Source organism: Choloepus didactylus, chromosome 23 (genome assembly GCF_015220235.1).
Source record: "Choloepus didactylus isolate mChoDid1 chromosome 23, mChoDid1.pri, whole genome shotgun sequence".
NCBI classification, from domain to species: domain Eukaryota; kingdom Metazoa; phylum Chordata; class Mammalia; order Pilosa; family Megalonychidae; genus Choloepus; species Choloepus didactylus.
The window spans coordinates 8,748,706-8,776,163 of NC_051329.1; the positions used below are offsets into that span (position 1 = coordinate 8,748,706).

Sequence of the window (27,458 nt, forward strand, 5' to 3'; positions counted from 1 at the left end):
TATAATTTCCTTAAAAACTTGGTCAGCCAAATGTTAACCTGTAGTTTAGACCCTTTTTTCTGAACTTGACTGAAACATTCAGCTGCCTGATACATACCTTCACTTGGATCTCAACTCTCCCTCACTTATACCAGTGATGTTGTCTAAACAAAATGCTTCAAAAACATCTCCCCCCAGTCCAGTTACTTCTTTATTGTTTATAAAGTTGCCCTGAAGTACATGAAAAAGTATTCCTTTGCTCCCATAACTTGATCTGTCTCAACCATCTATTGAACCAGTTCCTTAAGGCAGAATCCTAGAAAACATACATGACCCCTTTTCTCTGATTCCCACATCCAATCCATCAATGAGATCTGTTGCTTTAATTTTACTTCTAAATATCTACTTTTCTCCTCCGCCACTATTAACACTGCCTTAATCCCAAACTATCATTCCTTTTTTTAAATGCAATGTTATGATACATTCATACACCATAGAAACCATCCGAAGTACACAATCGCTGGCTCCCAGTATCATCACATAGTTCTGCATACATACATTGCCATGATAAATTTTAGAACATTTTCATTGCTTCAGAAAAGAAATAAAAATAAGGAAAACCCAAATCCTCCCATACTACCATTTCTTGATTCAAATACTTCAAAAATCTAAGATCATTCTGCTTACTAACCTTACAGGTTTTCACTCTTGCTCCATCTCCAATTAGAGGTGGTAAATAAACGTTTTTGAACGAATAGGTGAGTGAACGAGAGAAACTCCAGAAAATTTCTACAGATAAACCTTAAAACAGTCCAGTGATCTAGCTAATTTTACATGAAAAAGTGAAACAAGCCCAATAAACCGAAGTAGCTTGTCTAAAATCACAAAGGTAGTCCGTAGCAAAGCTGGAGTTCCTTATTTCATTGTTGATGTTCAGCATCACACCAGAATTTGTTATAAGCCACGCGGCCTGCTCTTGATTTTACATTCTGAGATGCAAACCCGTAGCGTTGCAATATATCCTGATCTACTCAGGCTTTCTTCACGTTTTAAAAGGACCTATCCCAGTATGCAATGCAAACAATGAGTTAGTCGCTTGGAAACCACGAGTCCCGGCATGCCATGCTCCAAGCAATCTCGGAAGTGGGCGTGAGAGACGCCACTGCATTCTGGGTGCTGTAGTCCCTCGGGACTGGCCCGCCCCGCGTGCAGCTCCGGCGGCCCACGTTCGGAGAAACCGCACAGGGTGGCTTAACGCTGCCCGGAGCCCTTGCGAGTGGGGCCGCCCTTCACCTTCGCCGGGAGCCCGGTGGCCGGCTCCGCCTCTTCTCGAATCTTTCCCACAGCCCAAAATGGCGGCGGAGGTGGATTTTGGCGACCTAGAGCTGTTCGAGGCGTTTGATCACCCAGAGGAGTCGATTCCGAAGCCCGTTCACATCCGCTTCAAGAACGACGACGGCGACGAGGAGGAAGAGAATGGAGTCGGCGACGCGGAGCTGCGGGAGCGGCTTCGGCAGTGCGAGGAAACCATCGAGCTGCTCCGCGCTGAGAATATCCTTCCCGCTTGCTGGGCCCTGTCACACGGGCGTGTGGTCCCCGCTTTCCTCGGGGGGAGGGGGCTGGCGGAAATTCCATGACGGCCAGAATTCCAAGTAATTTCCCTCGCCCCGCAGGCGGGCTGGGAATCTAGGGTTCGTGTTGCGTAAGCTATCCCCGGGCCTCGGCGCAACCCTCTCCCTTTCCGGGAATCCGTGTTCGGGACTAGATCTCCTCCCGCTTCCCAATTTGGTTCTGGCTTTTAGGATTGTTTTAAAACCGTTTCAACTGTTAGATTGTAGGCTGTTCACTTCTCTCCCCCACCTTAGGGTCATTATCCGAGTTCATTTTTGCAGGCAAGCTGAGGTTGATGCGATCATATGATAGTTGTATATTAGGAAATACCGGGTACTTAGACCTTAGCACAGATCTATTGTTTTAGCTTTTTGTTTTGAAATAATTTCAAATTTACAAATTGCAAAAATAATACTAAAACAATTCAGAGACCTGTAATATACCCCCTATCCAGAGAGCCCGATTTACCAACTTTTCACTTTTTGCCAGACATTTCGACGTGTTTTTATGGTGGGGCAAAAAAAGTTAGTGGTTCTAGGATGCAGAGTTGAGGGGTTTCAGGGTTCGGGACATGCGCAGAAAAATGGTTAAGTCCTTAGAGTGCTTCCACTTTGGACTAGCTAATGTGGTGAGGACGCCTTGTAACGCTTTAGGAAAAACGCGCCAAATAAGTTGCCGCTTTGCTTTCAAGTTACAAGATGACAGCTTTCCTAGCGACATTTGCTAGTATGTTTATTTACATTCTTAATTTTTGTTGTTGTTGCTATACGGACAGATGGTTTTGGTTCAGATAGTTTTCCTTTTAAAATTGTAAAGAGCCCTGAAAGTGTATGATCCTTTAAGGTTTTCAGAGTCTGATTTTTCATCATGCCTTTTTCTCAACATTTTATTATGAAAAGTTTCAAAATACAAACAAGATGAAAGGATTGTGCAGTGACCCTCCTTAGATTCTTCAGCTGTTAACATTTTGCTATACTGTATTTGCTTTATCACTTGTCATGATGCTTTTGACCTGGAAACTTTTGAGTGGAGAGTTAGCTGTTTAACTTTTGACAGAGATACTGTTGTTTGTGTAACGTTTTTGGTGCAGTCTGTTAGTCTCTTGAACTATACGACCAATGTTTTAGGATATATGTTCAAAGGGATGAAAATGCCATTTTAATTGCTGTTAGGTCTAAATGCTTAACTCTGCAACAAAACAGGAGCTGAGTAAGTGTATCCTTCTAAAGATATTTATGGGTCTTTTAATGTTCATAATATTCCAACACCAGATGTAAGTTAGTAGTTGAATTTTATGACCTCTCTGATTCTGTAAATTTTAATGAGTTTATATTCCTTAACAAGTAATAACATCAAGAACTTAAAAGAAAATTGAACATTCTGACTCGACCGAGGTATGAGATCTTGAAATTACTCCATACTTGTCCATTATTATGTATCCTGATATTTATATTTAATCATAATTTCTTTATCTAAAGATTTTAAATTTTTGTATCTCTTGGACTTGTCTAGCAGTGTACATAGTTTGTTTTTTGTTGTTTTTTTTCAAGAGCTCAGAGTAATGATCCTTTTTTTTAACTTGTGGGGATAAATTGGAGTTACCATAACTGCATTGGGCTTTTAAAGTGACTTATTGGGTGAAAATATTTGTGAAATGCAATACAGAAATTTTTGACTTATGGTGCAGAACAGGCAAGTTGTCATCCCAGCTGTTCCTATACAACAAACATTTTGGGAGAAGTTAGAAATAAAATTACAGTATTGCTCTAACTGAAGACTTATTTACACAATTAAAATGTGTACTTGAGGTTGTTCAAAAATAGAAGAAACAATGCAAGGTACAGCCTTTTAGAAGAAGAAAAAGTAGTGGGCTTTTGAAAAAAAGTAGAGGAAATAGATTTGTTTCCAGGTATCTGATGCTGATAGGAGATGAAATGCTATTATCTCTTCATATAAATTCATTTAACAGGTCACAAAATCTAAAAAAATAAAATAAAATTGTTAAAGTACAAATTAATTATGTGGGACCGTATTTTGGGGGTGGGTATCAAGATGTGGCTTCACATGTAGTTTTCCATCTTTAGTACAGAACATGGTGTAACACTCTATGTTGGTGACTCCAGCTCACTTAGTGGATTTAACTTCATTTTTTATTAAGTATTGAATGTATTAAATATAACTAGAATTCCTCACCAAAGTCCTAATTTTTATATATTTAAAGATTTTTTTTAGATTAAGTGCAAGTTTTCTATAAACATGAACTATTTATTTTAAAAGGACTGAGTGCAAATGATTACAGCATCTTAGGGTTTTGTCAGTTTATAAGAAGAAAACAGCACTGTGAAAAAGGAATAAATTATTAGTTTTCTAAGATTATTAACCTCCATATTGTCAGACTGAAAAGGCATTCTACACAAAACCAAGGAAAAATGAGAAATAGTTATTTAGATAAACTTTTATCACAAGGCTCTTGGTTTATTCCTTATATTTTTAACTGTTATAATCAAAAGTTTCTCCTCTTTTTTTTTCCCTATAACCATTATGTATTTTTAAAAACTGAAGTCTGCTCTTATTGAAGCAAGACTCTTAACTTTTTCATATTTTAGCTTTTTATTTTATGATCTGAACAATTATAAGTGGAGGCTGATTTATTTCACATGCTGTACAGGTGAGGCGTATGAGGCAGGTGAGAAGAGGCAAAATCAGGGATTCAGCCGGTTTCCGGATACAAGCTACAAGTTTATAGGCTGATTCCCCTAGTATTTGAAAATCAAATCCAGGAATAGTATAATTTTTACATCTCTGCTTCAGAATCTTGAGTTTGAGACATTTAATGCAACATGCATTGCCCTCCATGAGTCTATCCATTTATTTAAAAAGTGTTTCATTTTTCTGTGTACTTCCAAGATGAGATTCACTCTGATTGTTTTAGAAATACACTTAGGCTCTTGTAACCTGCTGGTTTGTGAAGAAACCAGCCATTAGGTGAAGAAGCTTTTTGATTGAGAACTGAAAGGTTAACTGTAGTTATTAATCTTTTTGTAATATGTTTTTTAAAATATGTTAAGTAGGGGATACCTCGGTTTAAAACTGTTTAGTGTAGGCGGAATTGGTGAAAACATTATTTTTCTTGTAGAAATGAGTTCTTGGTTCTTGACTTTATTTGTAAAAAAAGTATCTGATCATTGGTACCTAAGAATTTTAGAAGTTATGTTTATTCATATGTATACAAGTTTTACGTTAATTTCTTCTAAGAATATGTTTTAACTTCTGTTTTAGTGGAATATTGGTGAACAATACTAAATTAGATGGACCTTTATTACAGATTCTATTTATGAACAATGTTATTTCAAAGTAAGTAATTTTTTCTTTTCCTAAATGTAATGAATTAATGTGTTTATGGAACAGTGTCTTCCATAAATATGCTGTTTTCATTCATACTTATATCAATCATCTTTATTCTTTTACTTAAAATGATCCTGGAGTTAAAATTTATGGAGTAATGATTAAGCACAAGAATACTGGAGTCAAACAGATCTGAATTTGAATCGCAACTCCTACTTTCTACATATGCAAACTTGGACAAGTCACAGAACCTCTCTGCAATTCTCACTGGGAAACAGGATTCTAATTGTAACTACCTCCTAGGTACTTAAATGAGCACCTGGAAGAGCCTGATAAATAGTCTCTAGGAAAAATCACCTTCCTCACTGCCACAAAAATATTAATGTTAGCCATTTCTCTCCCCAAATCAGGTAACTGAGTTGTCCATCTTGGTATCTTCAAAGCTTGCCCACCTGATAATTTTTTTAATATCAAAACTAGGCCTTTGCAAGCCTTTAAGCATGGTGGAGTGTGGGGTGACTTGGTGTATTCCTGCCATGCTTGCCAGAAGGTTCTGAAATGGTTTGAGGCCTTGTCCTCTCTCTTCTTCAGAGCAGGGCCGTAGACATTTCAGACAGTTGCTTGCTCGCTCCTGAGTCACTTATATTGTTATCCTATGTACCGGTCAAGGTAAAGGAGGTAAAGGGAACCATATGCAGAGTCTTACCTGTGTGTTCACCATTACCTACTTACCTTGGCAGAAGTGGCACCTGAGGCTCCAAGGGCTGGGGAAGCTGATGAGTGCAGCAGGGGCAGCAGGGTGCTGGGCCCAACTGGGCCCCGAGCATTGTTCCATCAGACTGGAATCCACATCTGTCGGAGCTCATGGCAGTGTGATCTCCATGCCATTCGCCTGGCGTTTTGCCTGCAGAACTCTGAGAATGTCAGAACTCGAAGAGACCCAAAAAATCACCTAGCCTTTGAGGAGGAAACTGAGTCTGAGAAATTGTGGCTGCCCAATTGCAGCCTGATGAGACCTGGGTGCCTTTGGCACCTCCTGCTCCGAGCAGTAAAGAATACTTAATGAATGTAGTCCTTCAGCTGGAGGACTAGAGAAAGTAGACCTCAGTGTTTTTTTCTTTTATTATATTTTGGTTTTATTTTTCTGATTTTAAAAAATTTACGTGTATGCGAGAGGAGTATATATAAGGACTGGATACATTGATTGCCTTTATGTTGCAGAAATAGGTGATTAGGAGGCCGGATAGGAAGAAAACTTTTCATTATGTAAGCCTCTGTATTTATTTCATATTTTGAACCATGTACATGTATTATTTATTTGCAGATTAAATGTATGAAATTTTAAAATAAAATCAGTTTATTCTTTGAACAGCTTTTTGACAACTTATATATGCCAGGCACTCTGCTAGGTTATCATAATTATTTATTTAACTTGACAACGATATGTATCATTTCCTAAGAACAGGTTCCTGAGTGTTACAGAATCAGTGATTTGATAAACCTCTGGAGAGTAAAATAACAAAATTTACACGACATCTTATATTATGCATAATACTTCAACCTATTAAATGTTTTACTCTGTCTGGGTTCTGACCATTTTGTCCTCTTATGCAGGCAATATCATCAAGAAATAGAGGAATTTGTATCAAATTTAGTAAAAAGATTTGAGGAACAGCAGAAAAATGATGTGGAAAAGACTTCCTTTAATCTTTTGCCCCAGGTATTTCAAATTTAAGAGACTTTAAGATTAGTAAGTTATGCTTTTCACTGCCAGTTATTAGGCCACAGGATACTTTTATCTCCAAACCAGTGTTTGTTAAGATTGTCCGCTCTCCTCCCATCTTGAGCAGGCTTCCTTAGCTGCAGTCAGGCAGGAGGTTTTCTTTCGGACTGTGGCTCCTTTGCCCAGGAGAGTCATATTCAGACCTGGCTACATGCAGAATTAAAGCTCTTTCCATTCCCTGACTTGGACACATGTTTTTTGGGAAGAGAATTTCAGGCCAGAAAACAAAATCCGTATTTCTGTGGTTTAGATAAGATGCATTCTCCTTATCTAAAACAGACTCATGTGGTGTAATAAAATAAGTGTTTGCCCTTTTTCCTTCCACTTGCTTAAAAGAAGATCAATAGTGTGCCCAAAGAAATCTAAGAATTTCACTGTGAATATTAGAGTATGTACTTAGGTAAAAAAGAATCAGAATTATGATTTCTGGGCTTTTTTTTTTTTTTTTAATTAAAAAATAAGGTAAGTAGAGTCAAATAACCTAAAAGAAAGGAGCGTTGGCTGTTTCTTTTCAGACGTTGGAGAACAGTGTTCTGATTAAATGTTTTGTTTATTACCTTTAGTTTTTATCTATCATATATAATTTTTAGAGAATCAAGAAACAAGAGTCATGCAACAATAAAACCATATGAATATTATTTCATTTTTGAAACACTTAGAGTTTTGTAATGGCTTAAGGGTTATTATGAACATGAGTATTGACCAGTACCATGACATTATATATATTTTTTACTCTTTCTGGTTATCAGAGTTCAAGATAAAGTCTGCCTTGCCAGTTTAAGCATGAAAGTTCCATAATTAACGATCATCAGCGTAAAAGTCCTGGTGTATGCTAATGAGAAGACCCTCCTTTAATTTTTAATTTTTCCACTTGTAAAATTTCTCTTATAGATATTCCTAGCTTAACTCCTAGATTCACACCCTAATTATGACAGTGAAGAATATTATATACGTTATTGGTATCTATTAGAAAACAAAAGGAGTATGTTCAGATTACTAACATTTGAAATTTGAACTTGTTAAAAATTGGTAACTCTTTGTAAATGTGTTTTTTCTTTGTATTAGCCATCCAGTATTATGCTAGAAGAGGACCAAAAAGTAGAAGAATCCTGTTCCGTTAAAAATAACAAGGAAGCTTTTAGTGTAAGTTTGGACATTTTAGTTTTGAATTCTACAGATACATGTTTTCCGTCCTTTGTCAGTTGGGTGGCATTTAAATATTAAATTGTTGAAGTGTTAAAATGCCACCAAATGATCACAACATTCTTGTATTATAATTCTTACTAAAAAAACAGTATAGATTCAAGACTCTAAATATTATAGTTTGTATTTTAATAACTTTCCAATGTATCCTACTGGCACAGTAGACATGCTTTCGAGGACTTTTGGTCCTGACCTCCTTGTGTTTATTTTCAAGAACATGATGATGACATAGGAACCATGCTTGTTGGATTTACAGATGGCATGAAGCTGAGAGAAATATCTAGCTAATATAACAGATGGCATATTTGAAATGCAAACATTTTAACACACTAAAATAATGAGTGAAAAGTGAAGCTTAACAGGGACAAACCTACATTTAGGCTTACTGCCTTTCAGTACTTAAGCAAAATTCAGTATTGCCGCTGGAACATAGTGATGTAACTTTGCAGCTTGTAATTTTTTTAAAAAGGGAACGTATTCTTGGAGTCTATTAAAGGGAGACTAGTTTTTATGTTTATGAGGTTTTATGCCCCATTGATAGACCATAATTTTAAAGATGCGGGGCGCTGAGATGATGAAAAACCATCAACTTCATTGAAAAGGAGATCCACGAGCAATGAGACATCTTTGCACATAAGAGAAAGGCTGTTATTTGGGGAAGGTATTAGTTCAGATCATCCTTTTTGGGACCAAGGGGCAGAATTAGGACCAGTGATTGAATTGAGTACAAGGAGACACATTTCAACTAACTTTTAGAAGGCTAAAATTTCTTACAATGAGAGATGTGAAAATGAAGTGGTATGTCTCAAAAAAAAAAAGGGACTTCCATGTTACTTGAAAGAGACATGTAAAGACTGAGATACCTTCAGAGTAATTAATGGAAGATTTCTGAATTTGAACTAGGTAATTTTATTTCTCTTCTAAATGTGGTTCTGGAATTTAAAGTGGCACATGCGTGGAAATTGGGAATTTTGTTTATTTATTTATTTAACAAATACAAATGAATACTTATTGAATGCTGCTTTGTGCCAGGCACTATTCTGGGTTTTAGGGACATAGCAATGGGAGAAAAAAAAGACTCTCATTGAATTATATTCTAGTGGGGGAAGGCAGTACTTCTGAAGAAAAATAAAACAGAATAGGGTAAGAAGTTAGTGTGGGGTAGTAGTTAGAGAGTGGTTAGTGACAGCCTCTCAGAGCCAAGACCTAAATGAATTGAGGGAGAGAGCTGTGCTGCTGTTAAGAGTGAAAAGAATTCCAAACAGTAGGAAAATGAGTGGAGAACCCTGAGACAGAAACAAACACACATATATTGCTCACTACAGATAATACTCATGAAGATACTAATTACTATTCTCATTTTGCAGATGAGGAACCAGACATAGAAGGCTAAGTAACTCGCCAGTGGTCACAAAGCTGGTCAGTGGTAGAGCTAGGGTTTGAATTCAGGCCATCTGACTCCAGAGTCGATGCTCTGATTCTCTGTCTGTGTGGGCTTAGAATTTTACTCTGAATGAGATGAGAAACCATTGGAGGGCTTTAAGTAGCAATATGACATGCTATGACGTGAATTTTAAAATGAACTGGCTTCTGTAAAAATAGTCTGTAATTTGTTCATTTTGGAAGCTGGAAACTTGTATTAATTTCAGGCAAGAGAAGAAAATGTGGCTTGACCTGGGGTGATAGTGGTGGTAATCCGGAGTGATTAGAAGTTGGATAGGTATGAAAATAGAGTGGATCGAATATGTTGATGAATTAGAGTAAGATATGAGAGAACAAGAATGGTCAGAATGACTCGGGCTTTTGGCCTGAGCATCTGGAAGAGTGGAGATGCCTTTTACTGTGAGGGGGAAGACTGGAAGAAGACTAGGTTTTGGAGGGGGTGGGGATCCAGTTCAGTTTTAAATAGGTGAGTTCGAGGTGCCTATCACATACCCAGGAAGAGCTGTCAGGTTGGCAGTTGAATAAGCAAGACTGGAGTTCAGGAGGCATCAGGGCTGGACATTTGGGGGTTGTATAATTTATGTTACATTCCGTGGGTCTGGGTGAATCCCTTGGGAATGAAAGTAGAGAGGAGGACTAGGACTGAACCCCAAGGCTCTCCACTGTATAGAAAATGGAGACATGAGAAAGATTTAGTCAAGAAGACTGTCAAGTAGTGGTCAGGAAGGCAGGAAGAGAGCTGAGAGAACTTAACTGGAAATGTTCAAGAGAGAATGGGAGTGTCATTTAAAAAAAAAAAGAGGTTGTGGGGACTGGTTTTAAATTAAAAGGCAATAAAAAGATATAACATCTAAATGCAATCTGTGAGCTTTAATCAAATCCTGGCTCAGGGCAAAGGAAAAAGCTGTATAGGGCATTTTGGGGACAATTGGGGAAAACTGAATATGTATTGGATATTAGATGATGTTGGGGAGTTATTAATTTTCTTAGGCAGGATAAGGATACTGTGATTTAAATTTTCTTTATCCTGAGAAGATGCCTACCAAAGTCTGTAGGGGTGAAGTGTCATGACACCTGCAACTTACTCTCAAATGATCTGGTGAAAGTGTGCGCACGTGTTTGTAGTGTATGGAGAGACATATTAACAGTTGTTGAATGTAGGTGGAGGGTATATGGGTGTTCGTTGTACTCTTCTTTCAACTTTTCTACATGAAATGTTTCAAAAAATATTGAGGGGGTGGAGACGAGAATGGGAGGAAAGGAAACAGAAACAATAAATACAGATGACTTTTCTGAGGCTCTTGCTGCAAAGGGAAGCCAAGAAATGCAGATTTGGAGGGAAAGGTGAGGGTCAAGATTTTTATTTTGTTTGCTTTTTTTTTTTTAAAGTCTGTAGAGACTGCAGCTCATAGTAATGATCCAGTAGAGAGGGAAAATTGATTTAGAAGAGAGAGAAAAATTTAAATATGTAACTTTTACTTACACATCAAAATCTGGCTCATTTAATTAGGGAGTTGATTATTATTTCTAATAATTTCTTCCAAAAATAAATTGTTAAAACAATTAATCATAGTCTTACATTATTTAATGTCTTTTTTCCTGCTTAAATAGCGATATTTTTTGACTTGTTTTCTGCAGGTTGTAGGAAGTGTCCTGTATTTTACTAATTTTTGCCTTGATAAATTGGGGCAACCGCTACTAAATGAAAACCCTCAGCTTACCGAAGGATGGGAAATACCCAAGTATCCTACATAGTGAATGAAGATCTTTTACGCATCTTGCCATTAAGTTCACCTTTAAAACAATTTACCAAATTTTGCAGACTATGATAACTATTCCTTAATAAAAATCACTAAAGGTACCAGCAAGTCTTCAGCCAGATTGTTTCTCTAGAAGGGCAAGAAATACAAGTAAAGGCAAAAAGGTTTGTGTGGGGAGTTGTTTTTGTTTAATTTTATTTATTTATTTATTTTTACCGAAACCATAAAATCTTTTTGCTTGAAAAGTAATTATTCTTTATTGCTGGTTTATATAAAGTAAATTACAGATAAAGCTAGAATTTTAATATATATATGTATTCAGGCACACATATATTAAATGTTTATTGGCATTCATTGGTTCATACCTAATGTGCCTGGGTGGGAGGAGCAAGTGTAATCGTTGCTGTCAATTTGATTGATGTCTTATAACCATCTGCCCTCGTTCCATGTTACTTAAAGGAAATATGACAATCTGTTTCCATTGATTTCTCTGTTATTAACCACTGTAAAAACCCAGAGACTTAACAGATTCAATCAGGAACATAAGGGTTCTTGGTTGAAAGACTTTACACAGTCCTATTTGTTTAAATCACTAATTACAGGAGGTGTAAGTGTACATGTTATTGCAGATATTAGTAATCTGTGATCTACGTGCTTTTTCGTCTTTTGGTACACTTTGCTATCATATAGAATTGTATTGATTTGTTTTTATATTTTCACTTACATTATGAAAATCTTTGTGTTTTGACTAAATAGGCCAAAGCCTCACTGTTTCAATTGTGGTTCTGAAGAACATCAAATGAAAGATTGCCCAATGGTAAATTTTTCTCATATTAAAAAAATGTCTTTGAACTGGAGCTTTGTATTGTTTTCAGCACATTTATGGAATTGTGTGATGCGAAGAAATTGTCTGTTACTTTCCTGTCATCCTTTCGTTTGAAATCTTTTCAAAAATTTTAATAAATCAAGTTTTTAGGGTTTTTAAGAAAATAACTTATTACAGTATTCTGTATATCTGGGATATGTTAGACATGAGAGTTCTTTTTTAGACAGCTTATTATTCTAAAGATTTGATTTTATGTTATGATAATACCAAGGTAATAAGTTAAAGCAACTGCTTCTTTTCCTTGCTTTTTTTCCTAAAACATCCACCTTCTTTTACATGTTGTCCCTTATATGTTAAAACTGCAGTAATTTGTTTGCATGACCAAAGAAAATGTGCTTATTTTTATTTAATTTCTGAAATACTTCTAGACTGCTCACTACCATTATTTTCAAACATTTAATTTAGCCTCGGAATGCTGCTCGAATAAGTGAAAAAAGAAAAGAATATATGGATGCTTGTGGTGAAGCAAACAATCAGAATTTTCAGCAGAGATACCATGCAGAAGAAGTAGAGGAAAGGTTTGGAAGATTCAAGCCAGGAGTTATTAGGTATCGCAGTCATTTTACCACTGAAGTGTCATTCTTTTCTGCAGAGTTGTAGAATGTTCTTTGCATCTTTAGAGTAATTATCAAGTATATTCTAGTAAGGCCTCAAATAATATAAATCTATATTAGAGTTTTTCACACACCAGGATGTGTGTGTGTGTGTATATACACATATATATACACACATATGTATGTATATGTGTGTGTATGTAAGAGATTTATATAAGAAGTTGGCTCACCTGGTCATGGTAGCTGGCAAGTCCGAACTCTGAAGGCAGGCCACGGGCTGAAAACTTACAGAGATGATGTTGAAGTTCTTAGTTCAAATTCCCCAGTAAAGTTGACTGGCTGGAAGTTCAGGCAAGAGTCGACTTTGAGGTGGAGACAGAAACTGTTCTTCTGACATCTGAAACCCTCAGTTTTGACTTTTAAGACTTCCAACTGATTGTATGAGGAGGCTCCCCACATTGCTGAGGAGAATCTCCTTTATAGATTGTGGATGCAATCAGCTGACTATAGATGCAATCAACTGATTATGGATGCAAATCGCAGCTATGAAATACCCTTGCAGTAACAACCAGGCCAGTGCTTGACCAAACAACTGGATACCATAACCTAGCCAAGTTGGCATATGAAATTAAACATCACAACATCAGTTCATTCTGAAACATTTATTGAAATTTTAACTGTATACAGTTTGCCACATATAATTCAAAGAAATGTTTTAAAATACTAGAACAGTATTTGTTCAAACAAGAACACAGTGTTTTTCTTTTTTCCTTCCTCTTTAATTTTACTTAGCGAGGAACTTCAAGATGCACTTGGTGTGACGGACAAGAGTCTGCCGCCTTTTATATATCGAATGCGCCAGCTAGGATACCCACCAGGTTGGCTCAAAGAGGCTGAATTGGAGAATTCAGGGCTTGCTCTCTATGATGGAAAAGGTATAGTATGTATTATGTGTTAGGTTAGATAAGTCACTTAAGTATTATCCTTTTTTTTGTAATTAAAGAATCACTGAAAACATGATAGGAATGTCTAGCTTGCTTAATATGTGCTGAGTTGGCTAAAAAAAGTCATGATGATGTTTTCTTTGTTTTTCAAGGAAATAACTAAAACTTAGAATTAGTAGGTGATTTTCTGGACTTGCTCAGAAATAATTGACTACCTAGACCAAAGGACAGACTCTCCAGCTAGTCCTCATTAGTTCTTGCCTTTCCCAATAATGGTAACAGAAATGTTTGTTGATGCCAGGAGACCTATAAAATTTACAATACATAAACCTTCTAATCTAGAATTCCTTTCCCAGATATCTACCCTCGAAAAATAGTCACATTGCACAAGGAAATATATGTGAGGATATTTTTGTATCACTGAATGTGATAGTAAAAAATGAGAAACAACTTAAAGGCTTTCCAGGGCGTTGGCTAAATAAACTGGTAAATCTGGGCTGTAGACTCCCTGCAACATTAAGAAAGAATGGGGCAAATCTACATGAGCCAACATGGCAAAATCTCTGAAATACTGAGTGAGAAACATGAATTTCTGAACAGCTTACACTTTAGGATGCCATTTTTCTTTAGGAAGAGAAAAGAAAGTAACCCACATGTATGAAATAATTCTCTGTGTTTTCTCTGAGGACTTAGGTATGTAAAAAGTATTTTTAAAAGGTCTGAACTGATAGCAAATTCAGCAGTGGTTATCTCTGGGAAGGAAAAGTAGATTGGGCTAAAGACTGGTTTTAAAAATGAAAATATTTATGGATTATTTTGGCAATTAAAAATAAGAATGTTTAAAAAAATCTAACACACACACCAAAAAAAAAGTCGTACCAAAGAGATGTTTCGCATGGTCCTCTTAGTATGTCCCAAAATCTTGGTGACTTTCAAATTTTTATTGATCTCTCTTTTTTTTTAACTTTATTTATCAAAAATTTTTTTTTAAATTCAAGCAAAATAAAGGAATAAGAAAAACAAATAACCTAAAATAACTACATTGCTTCTAACTTGTCCCTACCATACCCCAAGAAAATTAACAAACCATAACAAAACAAAGGAATAAGAAAAAACAAATAACCTAAAATAAGTACATTGCTTCCAACATGATCCTACCCTACCCAAGAAAATTTACAACCCATAGTCATCCTGAGCATTCCTGTAACATTAAGATTACCCTCAAAGCTTATCTGTTCTTATTAGATTATTGTCCCCCCTTCACTAGTTGCTGTCTATCTTTAGGTCCCCTATATTCTACAACATAAAACATTACATTTTTCACAGAGTTCACGTTAGTGGTAACATACAATATCTCTATACGTGGCTTATTTCACTCAGCATTGTCTTCAAGTTTCATCCATTTGAATTTTCATGATCTTATCACCTTCTGTAGGTGCTTGCTTTTCTGTCATTTTTCTTCCATTTTGTTGTTGTTATTTGTTTGAATAGGAATTCTTTGGTCAAGAGATTGTGCATGATAGTCTCTTAAATCCCTCTCTTTTTTTTTTTTTAAATTAGAACAGTTGTAAGTTTACAAAAAGTCACACAGAAAGTACAGAATTCCCATATACAACACCCCCCCACACACACACAAAGTCTTCCTTATTATTAACATTTTGCATTTTATTGTTGTACCTTGTTACAGTTAATGAAACGTTATTATAGTTATATTATTAACTATAGACCATAGCTTACAATAGGGTTCATTCTTTGTGCTATACAGTTCTATTCTGGTAACATATATACATCTTCTATTTAATCTAAAGGTTCTGCTTCCTTTTTTTTTTTTTTTTTTTTTTAAACAAAACTGCATATTTTGTCCTGCAGCGTTTTCAAGATATTGTCAATGCATACTCATGGTGCTTTTTAACATGTTCCTCTGTCCCTGTGTTTATTTCCTATTAATTGTGACATTATCATTCCCTGGTGGTCATTGCTTGTATCCATTAATGATGGGTTGCAAAATGATTATATTCCCATTCCCATTCTTTCATTAGTTCTTGGTTTATTAGATAGAATACTTATATAAAAAGAAACTTCCCCTCATAGACATTATAAGGATATATAAGGTATATAGACATTATAGGATAGGCAGAATAAATGTTGGACTTGTTTAGTAGTTTTCAAAATCACAAAGTGGTTCCCAGTTCTCTTTAAAAAACTATTCTTATCTGTAAAGTGTTTTAATCTGAAAAACGCTATGGGGAAAAAGTACTATCTGGCACATAGCAGCAATATATAAATGTTTATTAAATAAAATGAAAGCATTTGGATAGAACATTAGGTAAATCATGAAGTCCTTGCAAAATAGACTTCGGAGCAACCCATAGAAGAACCAAAGTTTCCAGAATTTTAAATATTTATTTTTATCAGAGTTGTATGTCATATTGTTTAAAAATTCTAATCTAATGGTTCAGAAAAGTTATAATGAAAGCAATTCTCAGAGTAATTCAGTTGCCATGAGTAAAAATATTTTCCAGGCCTACTTATGACCTGGGAAAGTGTGTATGTTGGCATCTAGCAATATTAATATGTTTGATGGTCTGTAATAGATGATGCTGATGGGGAAACAGAAGCTGGAGAAGTACAACAGAGTAGAAGGGTCACTTACGATCTCTCAAAATTGGTAAACTATCCAGGTTTTAATATATCTACTCCCAGAGGAATTCCAGATGTAAGTATATTGTTTTTTTTTTTCCCTCTTGGATATGAAATTATTATGTTAAAGACTGTTGAAAATGTTAGCTTATGTAGCAGTTACTGATATATAAATAAGTGTATTTTTTCCTTATGTATTTAATTTCCTTTATGTTGACTAGAATCTTATGTGAAATCTTACAATCATCAAAAAAAAAACGTTTTTTCTGATTTTATAGACCTAAGAACAGGAGTTAAGATAGAATGGTTAGATGGTTAGATTTAACTTCCTACTTTTGTTGTTAGCTTTTCAAAGTTTTAGAAAAATGTATAAACTTTTAAATATATATTTCTTAAACATGAAGAGGAATAGCTAATGTTTCCAAATCTGGAATGAGTGGACGATGTTAACAGTAGGGGAAACAAGGTGTGGGGTATATTGGAACTAACTGTAGTATTTTTGCAACTTTTCTATAAATTTAAAACTCAGATTCTAAAGTAAGTTTTTTTTTTTTGTTTTTTTTTTTAATCTAGGATGGTTTTGAGGCAATACTATAAATTTTACAGGATTACTTGGGAAGTAAATTTCTGCCTTTAATAAACCCAAATATTTAATAACTCTTTTCCTGTTCTTTCTTCCCCTTTATTCCCTCAAAGTAATATTTCCCACTCTATAAAAGAATGACTTTTCCTTTTTGGACATTCATCTTACGTCTCAAGATTTAGCAATTAATTGTTGGTTTTGTTTTCTGTGTTTTTTTATGGTTTTGTTTTTTTTTTTTTCTCAATAAAAAAATTCATTCTTGGTATCTTAGGAACCAGGCAGTAGGGAAGAGAAACAATATTGGAACTTAGCGTCAAAGAGATAGGAAGTAATAAACATATACGGTCTGTGTCTTTAAGAGTTAAATGATTCAGACTGTCAGTGCTTCTCAAAGTGGATCCAAGTACCAGCCATCTCTTGCGGTACTTGTTAAAAAAGTACATTCTTGAGTCTCCCCCTTTCTCTCAGGCTGTAGAATCTATATTTTAACAAGAACTCAAAGTGATTCTTATGGGGAACCAGTGTTAAAAGTGCTGTTGGGGATGAGAGAGAAATGAGCAACATTGAACCTTAAAAGTTAGTAGTGAATTTGGAAAGGGAAAGAACGAAAGATGTTGTGTAAAGGTGCATGAGTAAAGGTGCCAGGGGACACGAGCCGTGCCTGGACTCCACAGCCTTGCTGTGTGCAGCGGGACGGGCCTGTCAGTGACGGCCAGGCCGTGTCATCACTGCCCAGAGCTTCTGCTTGTAGTAGGTGGAGCTTTTTGGGGCAAAGTGAATTTCTCAAGCAGTCTTCTGTACTCAGGGCTAATCAGTCTACAGGTGGAGTTTTTTGTTGTTGCTTTCAGTGCACTGTATTATTTTCCTTAATTCCCAATAAAGGAAAAGTCACACGTGAAACATACGTGTAATTTGAGACCTGCACTTTGTCTCCTTTGAGCCAAATCTCAAAGCATGAAAATACCCAAATATACTGTCTTTTCATCATTAGGAGTGGAGGATGTTTGGTTCCATACCGATGCAGGCTTGTCAGCAGAAGGACGTATTTGCCAATTACCTCACTTCTAACTTCCAATCGGTAAATAGATTTTCATGGTGTGGTTTATGAAAAAAAAATTTTTTTTTTTTTTGCCTGTATCTGATATTTTATAACTCATTAGTCTCTTATGGCTTTTTCTTGTTCTGCATTCTTTGTTATCTGAATGAATTCAAAGAAAAAGGTAGCTAAATTCGCCAGTTACCTAGAGTTAGCTCCAGATTGGTTTTCTATGCCACATTTAAGTGAAGGAATGGAGTTCAGTCCTTTATCTTCCCCATCTAATTCGTGTCTGCTCTGGTTACCATGTTAGCCAAGTGTGAGCTCTGGCAGGAAGAGGTCTTCACCTCAGACCAGCCCTTGTAGTCCAAAGAAGCAGAAGAAGGAAGACAGTACAGCAGCGTCACCCGCCGACATGGAGCTTGACTCAGGTAGGTTTCACCCTGATGGTTTGGATTTGCTTGAGATGGTAGAATGAAGTTGCATGCTCTTAAGTTCCATTAGCAGCACATGATGGGAACACTGCCTAAACAGTAAATCTTTTATTTTATTTATTTTGAGAGATCAGAACATTGCTGTTATTACTGATAAAAGCTGAATTGGAAGGACCTAGGTTGGTGTGAGCCCGAATGGACCAGCTAACTGAATTCCCAAATTGGGAGACCTGCCCACTTAGACCCAGCAGTCGGGACTGGCCCCCAGGATGGGGCCAGCGCTCTTGGGGAGCAGTGGACAGTGTGTGCCCTTTTGGCAGCTCGGTCCCAAGAGGAAGTGAGGCAGCACTGAGTCAGGCTGTCCCTGTTATTCTTCCCAATTGTGTTAATTCACTAAGTTATTCCCCCCTCTCCAGGAAAGAGACCATGAGGAAAAGCTCCACACTTGGAAACCCAGAATGTACCAGAGGATTTGTCCTCTGATACTTCCTCAGCTTTTTGTTCTCTTAACCCTCTGGGCTTAACTGTGGACCTATGGGCAACTTTGACTGTGATGGTCTTTTTCAGCATAAGTAGTTTCTCAAGACAGTCCTGCTCCCACCTTTTCTAGGGTTCCTGCCCACACCCAACCACCCACCAACCACTGCTTCTTTGGGTTTCCCTTTGGGACTGCTAATGAGCCCACAGAAGACTCTGAAATGGATCACAACTTTGTGTTAAAAAATTCCAAGGCTACCAAACCCAAGGCCGAAATTTCACTGCTTATTCTATTTCCCACCCTAAATTATACCCAGCCACTTTGTTCCTGCATGGCATGTCCAAGGTTCCAAACTGAGATTAAACAGCAATGTTAAAATGCATTAAGATAGTCTTATAATAAAATGGTAATAATATAAGTTGCCTCAAATTTGTATGTGAACCCCAATCCCATATTCAAATTTCCAGGGAGAATTGAAAGGTCAAGGATTAAATCCCCTTTAAGTCTAAAAGAACTAAAGTCAAAAATAAAATTATTTTGCACATGTGACTTCATTGTCCAAAATTAAAGTTCCCAAATGATATTCCCAAATTTTTTATGCTGCTTAATCTCAGCCACAGGGGTCCTTGATGTTTGGGTAGAGTTCATGATCTTGGCTTTTAGCACCTGCAACCTAACTTCAATATCGAGTCTCACTTTTAATAAGGCCAAAGAGGTAATAGGAAACAGTTACCACAGTCCTTGCCACATGCCCATGAAAGTATGAAACAAGCGAAAAAACAAGCAAGTCTCCCAAACCCTAAAGCAGTTGTTCCAGACGAAATTATGTTCCCATAGGCAAGCACATCTTGGTTTTATCAAAGGCGATAGCAGAGAGTTAGTGTTTTCTGAGTGAGGGCAAAACTCTTGGTTTCAGTACTCCAGGACGCTAATCAGCTGGCACCAGTTGTCTTAATCCACTATTTGAAAACTTAAATGCAGTTGGAAGAAATCCAGTAAAAGTTAATTGATCTTCTGCATTTACAATATCTATGGGAGAAAGCCACCTATGCTGACTGTTTTAAACCATATGAGACTATTGCTATATCTCAGTTTGAAAATTTGCAGTGGTGTAGCCCTTGTCACCAGATCCACACTCGTATGTGCAGGCATTTTCACCCTGCACACATCAGCTGAGTGTAGTTCTCGGTCCCGAGACCATTGGCTGAAAGCCCTCTGGGTCCAACCAGAGGTTCTGGGAACTTCAGCCTCATCTTCTTTAGAAATAGCCACCATAAGGTACAATCACCGGATGATAACAAAGGACCATGTGGCTGAATGAGAGCTTCCCTGCCCAAGGAAAGACATAAAAGATGACCGGTATGAGCCTTTCCAAACTGCCAAGATCAGAACACTGGTGGTGCACTAAAGCCCAGGGCCTAAAGCCACATGTGTTGATCCCACCGAGAGCCTCTCCACAAGTTTTTCCCCACCTCCAGTGCATCCTTCTCTTTTTACTTCTCATTGCCAAATGTGTTGAGGTCTCTGAGAGTTTAATAGCACCCCACTTCCCCACCTAGATTCTGAACAACTGAAGCAATCGTACAACAAGTAACAGATTAAACTATCAAGGCCAGGTTTTAGAATTGCTTAGTGAAAGAGCCACATGGGGCTGCTAACTGAACGTGGCTGGCTTCTGAACACCCAGGTTAGATAGTGCTAAATCAAGGCAAGCACTTTGCACCCCAGTACCACCTCAGCCTCCCACCCAGCCTCTTCCTGCTCAGCAGGGGCAGAATCCATAGCTAGTAGCGAGTGAGTGAACAGCTCCCTTCCCAAAGGAAGAAGAAATATTAGATGATGTAAAACTCCTTGAGGGGCTAATTTTCATTTTCATATGGAAAATTTTATTAGTAGCAATTAATGTGTTATAAGTGAAATGGATTTCACGTCACGAACCTGTGGATATAGTATTTCAGTTTGAAATTATGAATTGTAGCTACCTGAATGTCTTTTTTTTTTTTTTTTGAGTTTTAGTTGGAAAGAATTTCAAACTTACAGGACAGTTGCAAAAATAATACAGAAACAATACAGAGAACTCCAACATACCCCCATCCAGAGACCCATATTTACTGACTTGTAACATTTTGCCACATTTATTATATTCTTCTATCCGTTTTCTAAACATTTGAGAACAGGTTGTATACTCATGCTCCATTTGAACACTTTATATTTCCATGTGTATTTTCTAAGAATAAGTATATTCTTGTAGGTAACCATATTAAGTACAGTTGGCAAGTTCAAGAAACTGTCCCAGTAATATCCTTTTGGGCATTTTTTCCTCCATTATTAGATTCCTGAATATCTTTTTCCTATTTATTTTAATATTCTTATGTTAATAGTGTTTCTTATGACATTTTGTGCAGGTGAAATTTAGTTTAAGCTTAAACTGGTTATGATTTATTCTTGAAAGCATAATATACAAATATTATAAAAAACAGTAATAACAATTGATTAGCCCTGTGTTCCCTTCTCTCTTGCCATCTTGTTCCTCTTCCCCCTTTCTTGCGCTCTTTGTGGTAATTAATAGTACCTAGACTTAGAAATGCCGTTCACCTTCACTTCCATCCACCCTTCATCTCTGCCCCCCTTTTCTAGCCAGTTACCAAATCCTAGGAGTACCTCAGTCAACCCCCTTGGTTCGGGCCTCTCTCTCTTGCCTGAGCACTCTTGGTGCCCTTATAAACTTATGTTTTTGCGTCTTACCTTCCGCTTCTCTTATCCCATCTTTGCTCTTCTGAGGGAGTCAAGTCTTCAACTCTCTGACCGTTTGTTACTCTCCTCCCAAACCCTATTGCCTATACTGTGAAGTTCAGACTTCAAGATTCTGTGTTATTCAGTGGAATTTTCCAAATTTTTAAAACATACCACATTTCAGACCACTACTAGGCCCCAAAAACCTCAAGAGTAACAAAACACGATTCTTGCCCTTAGTTGGCCAACTCTCTGTCACCTAGAGATTGCAGATGAAAAAAAACATCATTTGAATACAGTGTGGCTGGTATCAATTCAAATAGATCAATCGTGTTACAGCATGCCACCCCAGAGGTGATTATAGAATACAGTGGTAGCACTGAGAAAGAACTGAGCAGCCATGCTTGATGACTTTGGGCTACCTCTTGAAGGATAAATTCAGGGGTGTACTGGGCAGACAAAGAGGATTAGGACAGTTGAGACCATGGGAGATGCGAATACAGAAACGTGAAACATCACAGCCCATTGGACATATACGGTTTCAGCTGGAGTTGAAGCCAGGCAATAAGAGATGGCGTGGTGGAGGCAGAGACGTTCTTGGTCATAGAGGGTCTTCTAAGACATGGAGGAGGATTGGACTGATCGTACTGGTGATGGGAAAGCACTGAAGGGCATGTAATTGAGGTGGGAAGGTTAACAGGATCAGATTTGTGTTTTAGGATTAACTTAGCAACAGTTTGCAGGGTAGATATAAGGCAGACAAGTCCAGAGTCAGGAACTATTCTTAGTATTCCTGGCAAACAGTAACACACCTTAAAGAACGTAGTAGCAGCGGCAGCGTACAGGAAAGAGTGAACCCTGGAGAGCCACGGACCTGGGTGTGGGGCAGGAGGGAAAGAAAAGGAGCCTGTGGCATGACTAGCCTGTTTTCAGTTTTGGAGACTTCAACCAGATACCACTGGTGATGCCATTAATCAGAATCACAAATAGGATAAGAATCCCGATTTTCAGAAAGATACTTTGTTTTGGACAGTTTGGATCTGTTGTGTCTGTGGGTTGTATGGATGGTAACAACCAGTGAACAGCCAGATGTCAGAACCCACAGTACAGGGAACAGTCCAGACCAGAGGTGAAGAATTGGGAACCAGCCCAGGGTGTATCGCTGTCTGGGCCCCTTGGCTGCATCTCTTCCAGCCTTCTACCCACACAGTCATTGAGCCAACCTGCCTTTCCAGCTACACCTCCTATTCTGTTCCGGAAGTCTACCCATAAACAGCACACTACCTAGAATCCTTCTGCATGTCTCCATGCAGCTGTTTATATTTCTTCAATCTAAGCTGTTGCGGACAGTGTGGAAACGAGTCTTTCCCAAGGGTTGGGTGGAAGTTCCTAGTGGAGGAGATCCTGTTGGCTCTCTCTGCAGGTGTCCTTTTCAGGTGGATTGAGGAAATTAGGTGCGAGTCAATATCTGAGAGAGTTTTCCCCTTCTCAAGCCGATTACTCAGGGCCATTGAATCTGGATTCGCTTTAGTTCAAATAATAAGTGTTAATCAAACCAGACGTTATCACAACCACTAAAGTCCCTTTTAACTTTCTTGTTTCAGACATGGAGCTGCCACACGGGTCTCACAGCAGCGCGGCTTTTCAGTTCCAGCCCCCGTTGCCTCCCGACACTGCTCCCCCACTGCCCCGCGGGACTCCTCCCCCCACCTTCGTGCCTCCTCTCCCCAAGGGCACCCCGCCGTTGACTCCCAGCCACTCGCCCCACGCCAGGGCAGCCTCGGTGGCCATGGACGAGGACGCGCTGACCCTGGAAGAACTCGAGGAGCAGCAGAGGCAGATATGGGCGGCCCTGGAGCAGGCCGAGGGCGTCAGCAGTGATTCCGATATTCCCATCGACACACCTTTAACTGGAAATTCTGTGGCCTCTTCACCTTGCCCGAATGATCTAGACCTTCCCCTTCCAGAGGGAAGACCATCCGAAAAGCAGGCGCCAGTCGAATCCGAGGTGCCAGCCCCTTGTACACAGAACCCTGAAGTTGAGCTTTCCGCAGCAAGTCCAGCCTCTGAGGCCGAGCTGCCTTGTCTGAAGGAAGAGGAGGAATCTGCCGGGGAGGCCCCCAGAGGTGCTTCTCTGAACAACGGCAGCGTGGAAGCAAACTGGGACATCAGCAACGGGGACAGCCGGAAGGTTCTGGAAGGGGGCAGCAGCCCTTCCACAGCCGCCAAAACCCATAGCCCGGTGCCCGACATGAGCAAGTTTGCGGCAGGAATCACCCCGTTTGAATTCGAGAATATGGCAGAATCTACTGGGATGTATCTCAGGATAAGAAGCTTGTTAAAGAACTCGCCCCGAAACCAGCAAAAAAGCAAAAAGGCCTCTGAATAACTGCTAGACTAGCACCAGGGTCTATTTAACTGTCAATAACTTTTTGTTCTGTTAATCAGTACTAACTGAGTGGACAGTTAAGATTGTCAGTTCCTCTTTGTTCCTCCCATGTTTTCCCTTGTTTAAAAATCTGTCCAAGGCTTAATTGTGGTCTAAAGTCAAGCCTATTTTTTCAAAATAGAGAGACTGGGCTCACAAGTTTACTATATTTCAACCTCGTGGAGACAAACTTGGGGGGAAAATGTAAGTATGAACTGGTTTAGAGATAGTTTGTTAAGGTTTAAACTATTTTTGGACTGTGAGTTTGCGTCAGAGTGATGGTTTTTATCTGTCTTTTGTACATTGGTTTCCCTTTCTACATTTTGCTAATTACCCTGTATATAAGTTTAATATATCAGTTTTTAAAAGAAAAAATTCTAACCATTTTAAATTCATATTTCAACTCTTGACAACCAAATGAGAAAAATCAGGGATGAGCAGCTTTATCCCATTTGGGATATTTTTGTAAGTGATTTACATGCATCAATTTTAATAACATTTTCACGTTTTTGTAACTTCATTCTTCGTATAAGCTTGCCATAGAAGTATGTCATCTTTGTGTACAGAGGTTTAATAAATTAGTTTTCATATTCATAAGACTTTGAATACAAAAAAAGTGATTCGTGGTTAAGTTAGTATATTCACCCTTAAAGTTTCAAAGTAAATTATGTGGTTGCAAAAATCAGTGTCATAGCAAAGGAAATATAAGAAATTGCAAGTTTGGTGTTTTCCCAGTGGATTTCAGCCTTAAATACAGAAACAGCAGAATTCTTTCAAGTAATCATTTGAAAAAAATGAATGGAGGCAGGTGAGCCTTTGTACAAAAGTATTTGCTAGATTTGAACCCTCAGATGATTCATAGTTAAAATTTAAAAGTAGACATCAATAAATTGCTTTTAATTGTCAGATACATAAAGTAGAACTGCAGCAATGGTTTTTTTCTTTTTGTGGAATGTCATTATGTCTTTATACTTAGTCAAGTCCATGACAAACATTTAGATGATCTTGAATTATTATTCTGGAGTAGTATTACCCTGCTCTCAGGCCAGCAGAGGGAGAAAATATAACAATTCTGGATTTAGTTTTCATTTGGATAATTTGAGTAACCAAACTTAGTGATCTATAAACAAGATAAGGAAGGAAAAGAATCTGAAAGGGGTGTATTTATCTTCGAGGCCCTCATAGACTGTGATTGAAATAGAATGTTAACTACTTTTGGCTTTTTTCTCTGAGTTTAAGTAGGGAATGAAAGTAATCCTCTGCATTGGTTTACATAATGCTTTTACATCCATTATCTTAATCAACATTTCTCTCAGGTAATATATTATCATCACCTTACGGAGGTAAGGTAAGGAAGCAGAGGCATAGAGAGGTTGAACAGACTTATCAACATTCAAGAAGTTGTTGTTGAGAGATGCCAACTCCTCAGATAAAGACTTGACAAGTACCTGAAGCAGTTGTTTAAATGCCCCTTTAAGGATTATATGAGTCGAGTTTGGACACTGTGGGTCTCTTAACGGTTACTTTAGCATATGCCAAACTTGGTGTTAAGGTATTTTTGTGCATAACCCCACTTTCACAATCTCTGTATTAAATAGATACTGTTAACCTCATTTATTTAGAGAGAATGCCTAAGACACAGCTGGTGAGTAATGAACCTAAATCCAGGTCTCCTGGACCCCCAAATTCATGCTCTCAACAACTGTCCTCCCTGTTAAAAGCACTGATTTCTCAAAGTATGGCCTCCTCTTTCTTCATGTGTTCAGTTCTTTGTGGGAGCACACTTGTGTAAAGCATTGTTCAGAGTGCTTTGGGGGCATTAAAAGAAGTAAATGATAGAATCGCTCCTTCCAGAAACGTATACACGAGTAGGAGAGAAATAGATTGTACTCTCTCAATTAAAAGATTGAGTAAGTACCCATGTGAAGAGGGCAATAGGTGTTTGGGCCATTTTGGAGGGGATTTGGAGAACCCCTGGCGAGGAAATGCTTCAACATTCACTGAACCAGCGGTCCAAGTATTCATATGGAAACAGGTAACCACTGAGCTCAGCCTGAAAGGATAAGTAGGAGACTCTCCATGGACAAAATAAGTGTTGAGATAAATCAAGCAGGAACACTCAAGAAATAGATGATGGTAGAAAAAAGACCTTTAAAAGGGTTGTTCGTTCATTGATAGAAGAACTTTTGATTGCTTTATCATGGAGTATGCAGTTTATTAGGGTAAGAGAAACTGTTAAGGACCTTTAAATGGAGGGTGCCCTTATCTGAGTGGTATTTTAGGAAGATAAATACATCCTAAAGCAGAATTCATAGTGAATTAGTGAATCCATTGAACAGAGGATACAGTTTGTAGAAACGGACGTCTTATAGAAGGGATCCCAGAAAAGTGGGAAGTAGTTGCCTTGGAAGAGATGTTCCATTTTAAAATGTAATCTGTTGCAGTATTTGAGTAATATGGAGACAGCGCTGGGTGGAGCAACACGTTACTGTTTGGACTTGTCTGTATTGTGTCAGTCTCCAGGTGTGGACAGGTGAGATCATAACCAAACACTCGTACTTCAAGATGGACCGGGAGCAGGGGTGGATACACTTTCCTAATCTTTGCCTTGGGTTAAAAGGAATGTGAATTGTAATTCAGGTTGCTGAAACAAGGACAGGGCTTTGTCATCTCCCTGAGCAGGTAAGTGGAAAAGAGGGTACTGCCCTAACAAAAATACCAAATGACCTGTTTTTCTTTTTTCAAACGGTTGTGTTTCCTTAAGTGGTCAAAAATACGTCTACTTTCTACCCAGAAGGGGCTTCCTCCTAGTTAATTTTCCTCCTAGTTAATTTTTGCAAGTTCACTGCTAGAATAATTTTGTCCTCTTTGCATTAGTAGGCAAAACCCACAGGGTGTTGTAACACTTTTGAGTACACAAGTTGCTTGTAAAACATGACTCATTTCTGTTCCCAAGAATCCAATAAGTCAAAAACACAACCTACGTGTTTTTCTTCAGGGTTTAGGAAAATTCTTTTTCCTTCCATTTATTTGTTGATTTAATGGTAATTAATTCACTTCGAAATCCCTAAAATTATTTTTTTAAAAGAAACATTTAAAAATAGTTTGCTTTCAGAGCCATTTCTATATTCTTAGTAAATTAGAAGTCTTTGAGGAAGGCAGGTTTTGTAAATCACTAGCGCTCTAGCTAGAACTTTTACATTGGAGTGGAGGGAGAAAAAGTGACAATTGTCTAAAGAAAACAAAATTTCTAAAATTTTTTTCTTATTAAAGGGGGGGGAAGGTGGATTGGAATGAAGCATAAAGATTAAATTAAACTGAAAGTTTCCTTCCCCATTTATTTAGTTGCAGACAGTGACTTTCTCATCCACATTTGGATTTTGAAATTGTGAATTTTATGATTTAGGAAAAAATAGCCTCTGTAAGATTCCAATCCCGTAACCTTTTATTAGCTGATGTTAAGTGTCTACACAGTAGATCCAATTTCTAGTACATTTTCATTTGCAATTGAATTATAGCCTTTCATGGCCACTTAAAAAGAAAAAATATGATGCTTTGTATTTCTTTAAAATGTGTTTTCTTTTTAAATTATAAGCAGAAGGAATAATAAAGCCATAA

The 27,458-nt window shown here is 37.7% G+C and overlaps 2 protein-coding genes and 1 non-coding gene across 7 annotated transcripts in view; all 3 read left to right on the forward strand.

The window, feature by feature from the left end:
- Nucleotides 1-1,171: 1,171 nt before the first annotated feature.
- On the forward strand, nt 1,172-24,430 carry ZCCHC8 (zinc finger CCHC-type containing 8). 5 transcript variants are annotated; one of them, XM_037816735.1, is made up of 14 exons: nt 1,172-1,530; nt 2,942-2,984; nt 4,870-4,944; nt 6,550-6,655; nt 7,784-7,861; nt 11,003-11,106; nt 11,223-11,288; nt 11,881-11,941; nt 12,416-12,558; nt 13,357-13,499; nt 16,103-16,224; nt 17,723-17,809; nt 18,081-18,198; nt 23,017-24,430. In XM_037816735.1, exons 1-14 carry the CDS (start codon nt 1,332-1,334, stop codon nt 23,799-23,801), a joined length of 2,130 nt encoding a protein of 709 aa, XP_037672663.1. In that variant the 5' UTR covers nt 1,172-1,331; the 3' UTR covers nt 23,802-24,430. The 5 variants fall into 5 exon arrangements, with proteins under 5 accessions (XP_037672663.1, XP_037672664.1, XP_037672665.1 ...); XM_037816736.1 differs by having other exon boundaries at nt 1,321-1,530; nt 2,947-2,984; XM_037816737.1 differs by lacking the exon at nt 1,172-1,530 and adding an exon at nt 1,595-2,805 and having other exon boundaries at nt 2,948-2,984.
- Nucleotides 5,420-5,554, forward strand: LOC119519676. The gene has a single exon (XR_005214076.1). It is a non-coding gene; the product is annotated as a small nucleolar RNA SNORA9 (small nucleolar RNA).
- A 147-nt stretch (nt 24,431-24,577) lies between the features above and the next one.
- Nucleotides 24,578-27,458, forward strand: part of CLIP1 (CAP-Gly domain containing linker protein 1) — a 167,419-nt gene continuing 164,538 nt past the window's right edge. Inside the window, exon 1 of the mRNA XM_037816721.1 lies at nt 24,578-26,522. The gene's annotated coding sequence lies outside the window, so the exon portion shown is untranslated. The remainder of the gene's footprint in view (nt 26,523-27,458) is intronic.

What these genes read in the sequence shown, in the direction of transcription:
- ZCCHC8 (XM_037816735.1), top strand. Translation starts at nt 1,332, where the DNA reads ATGGCGGCGGAGGTGGATTTTGGCGACCTAGAGCTGTTCGAGGCGTTT. An exon ending in ATGAACAATGTTATTTCAAA is followed by an intron (nt 4,945 to 6,549) that starts GTAAGTAATTTT and finishes CCTCTTATGCAG; the next exon opens with GCAATATCATCAAGAAATAG. An exon ending in TTCAAGCCAGGAGTTATTAG is followed by an intron (nt 12,559 to 13,356) that starts GTATCGCAGTCA and finishes AATTTTACTTAG; the next exon opens with CGAGGAACTTCAAGATGCAC.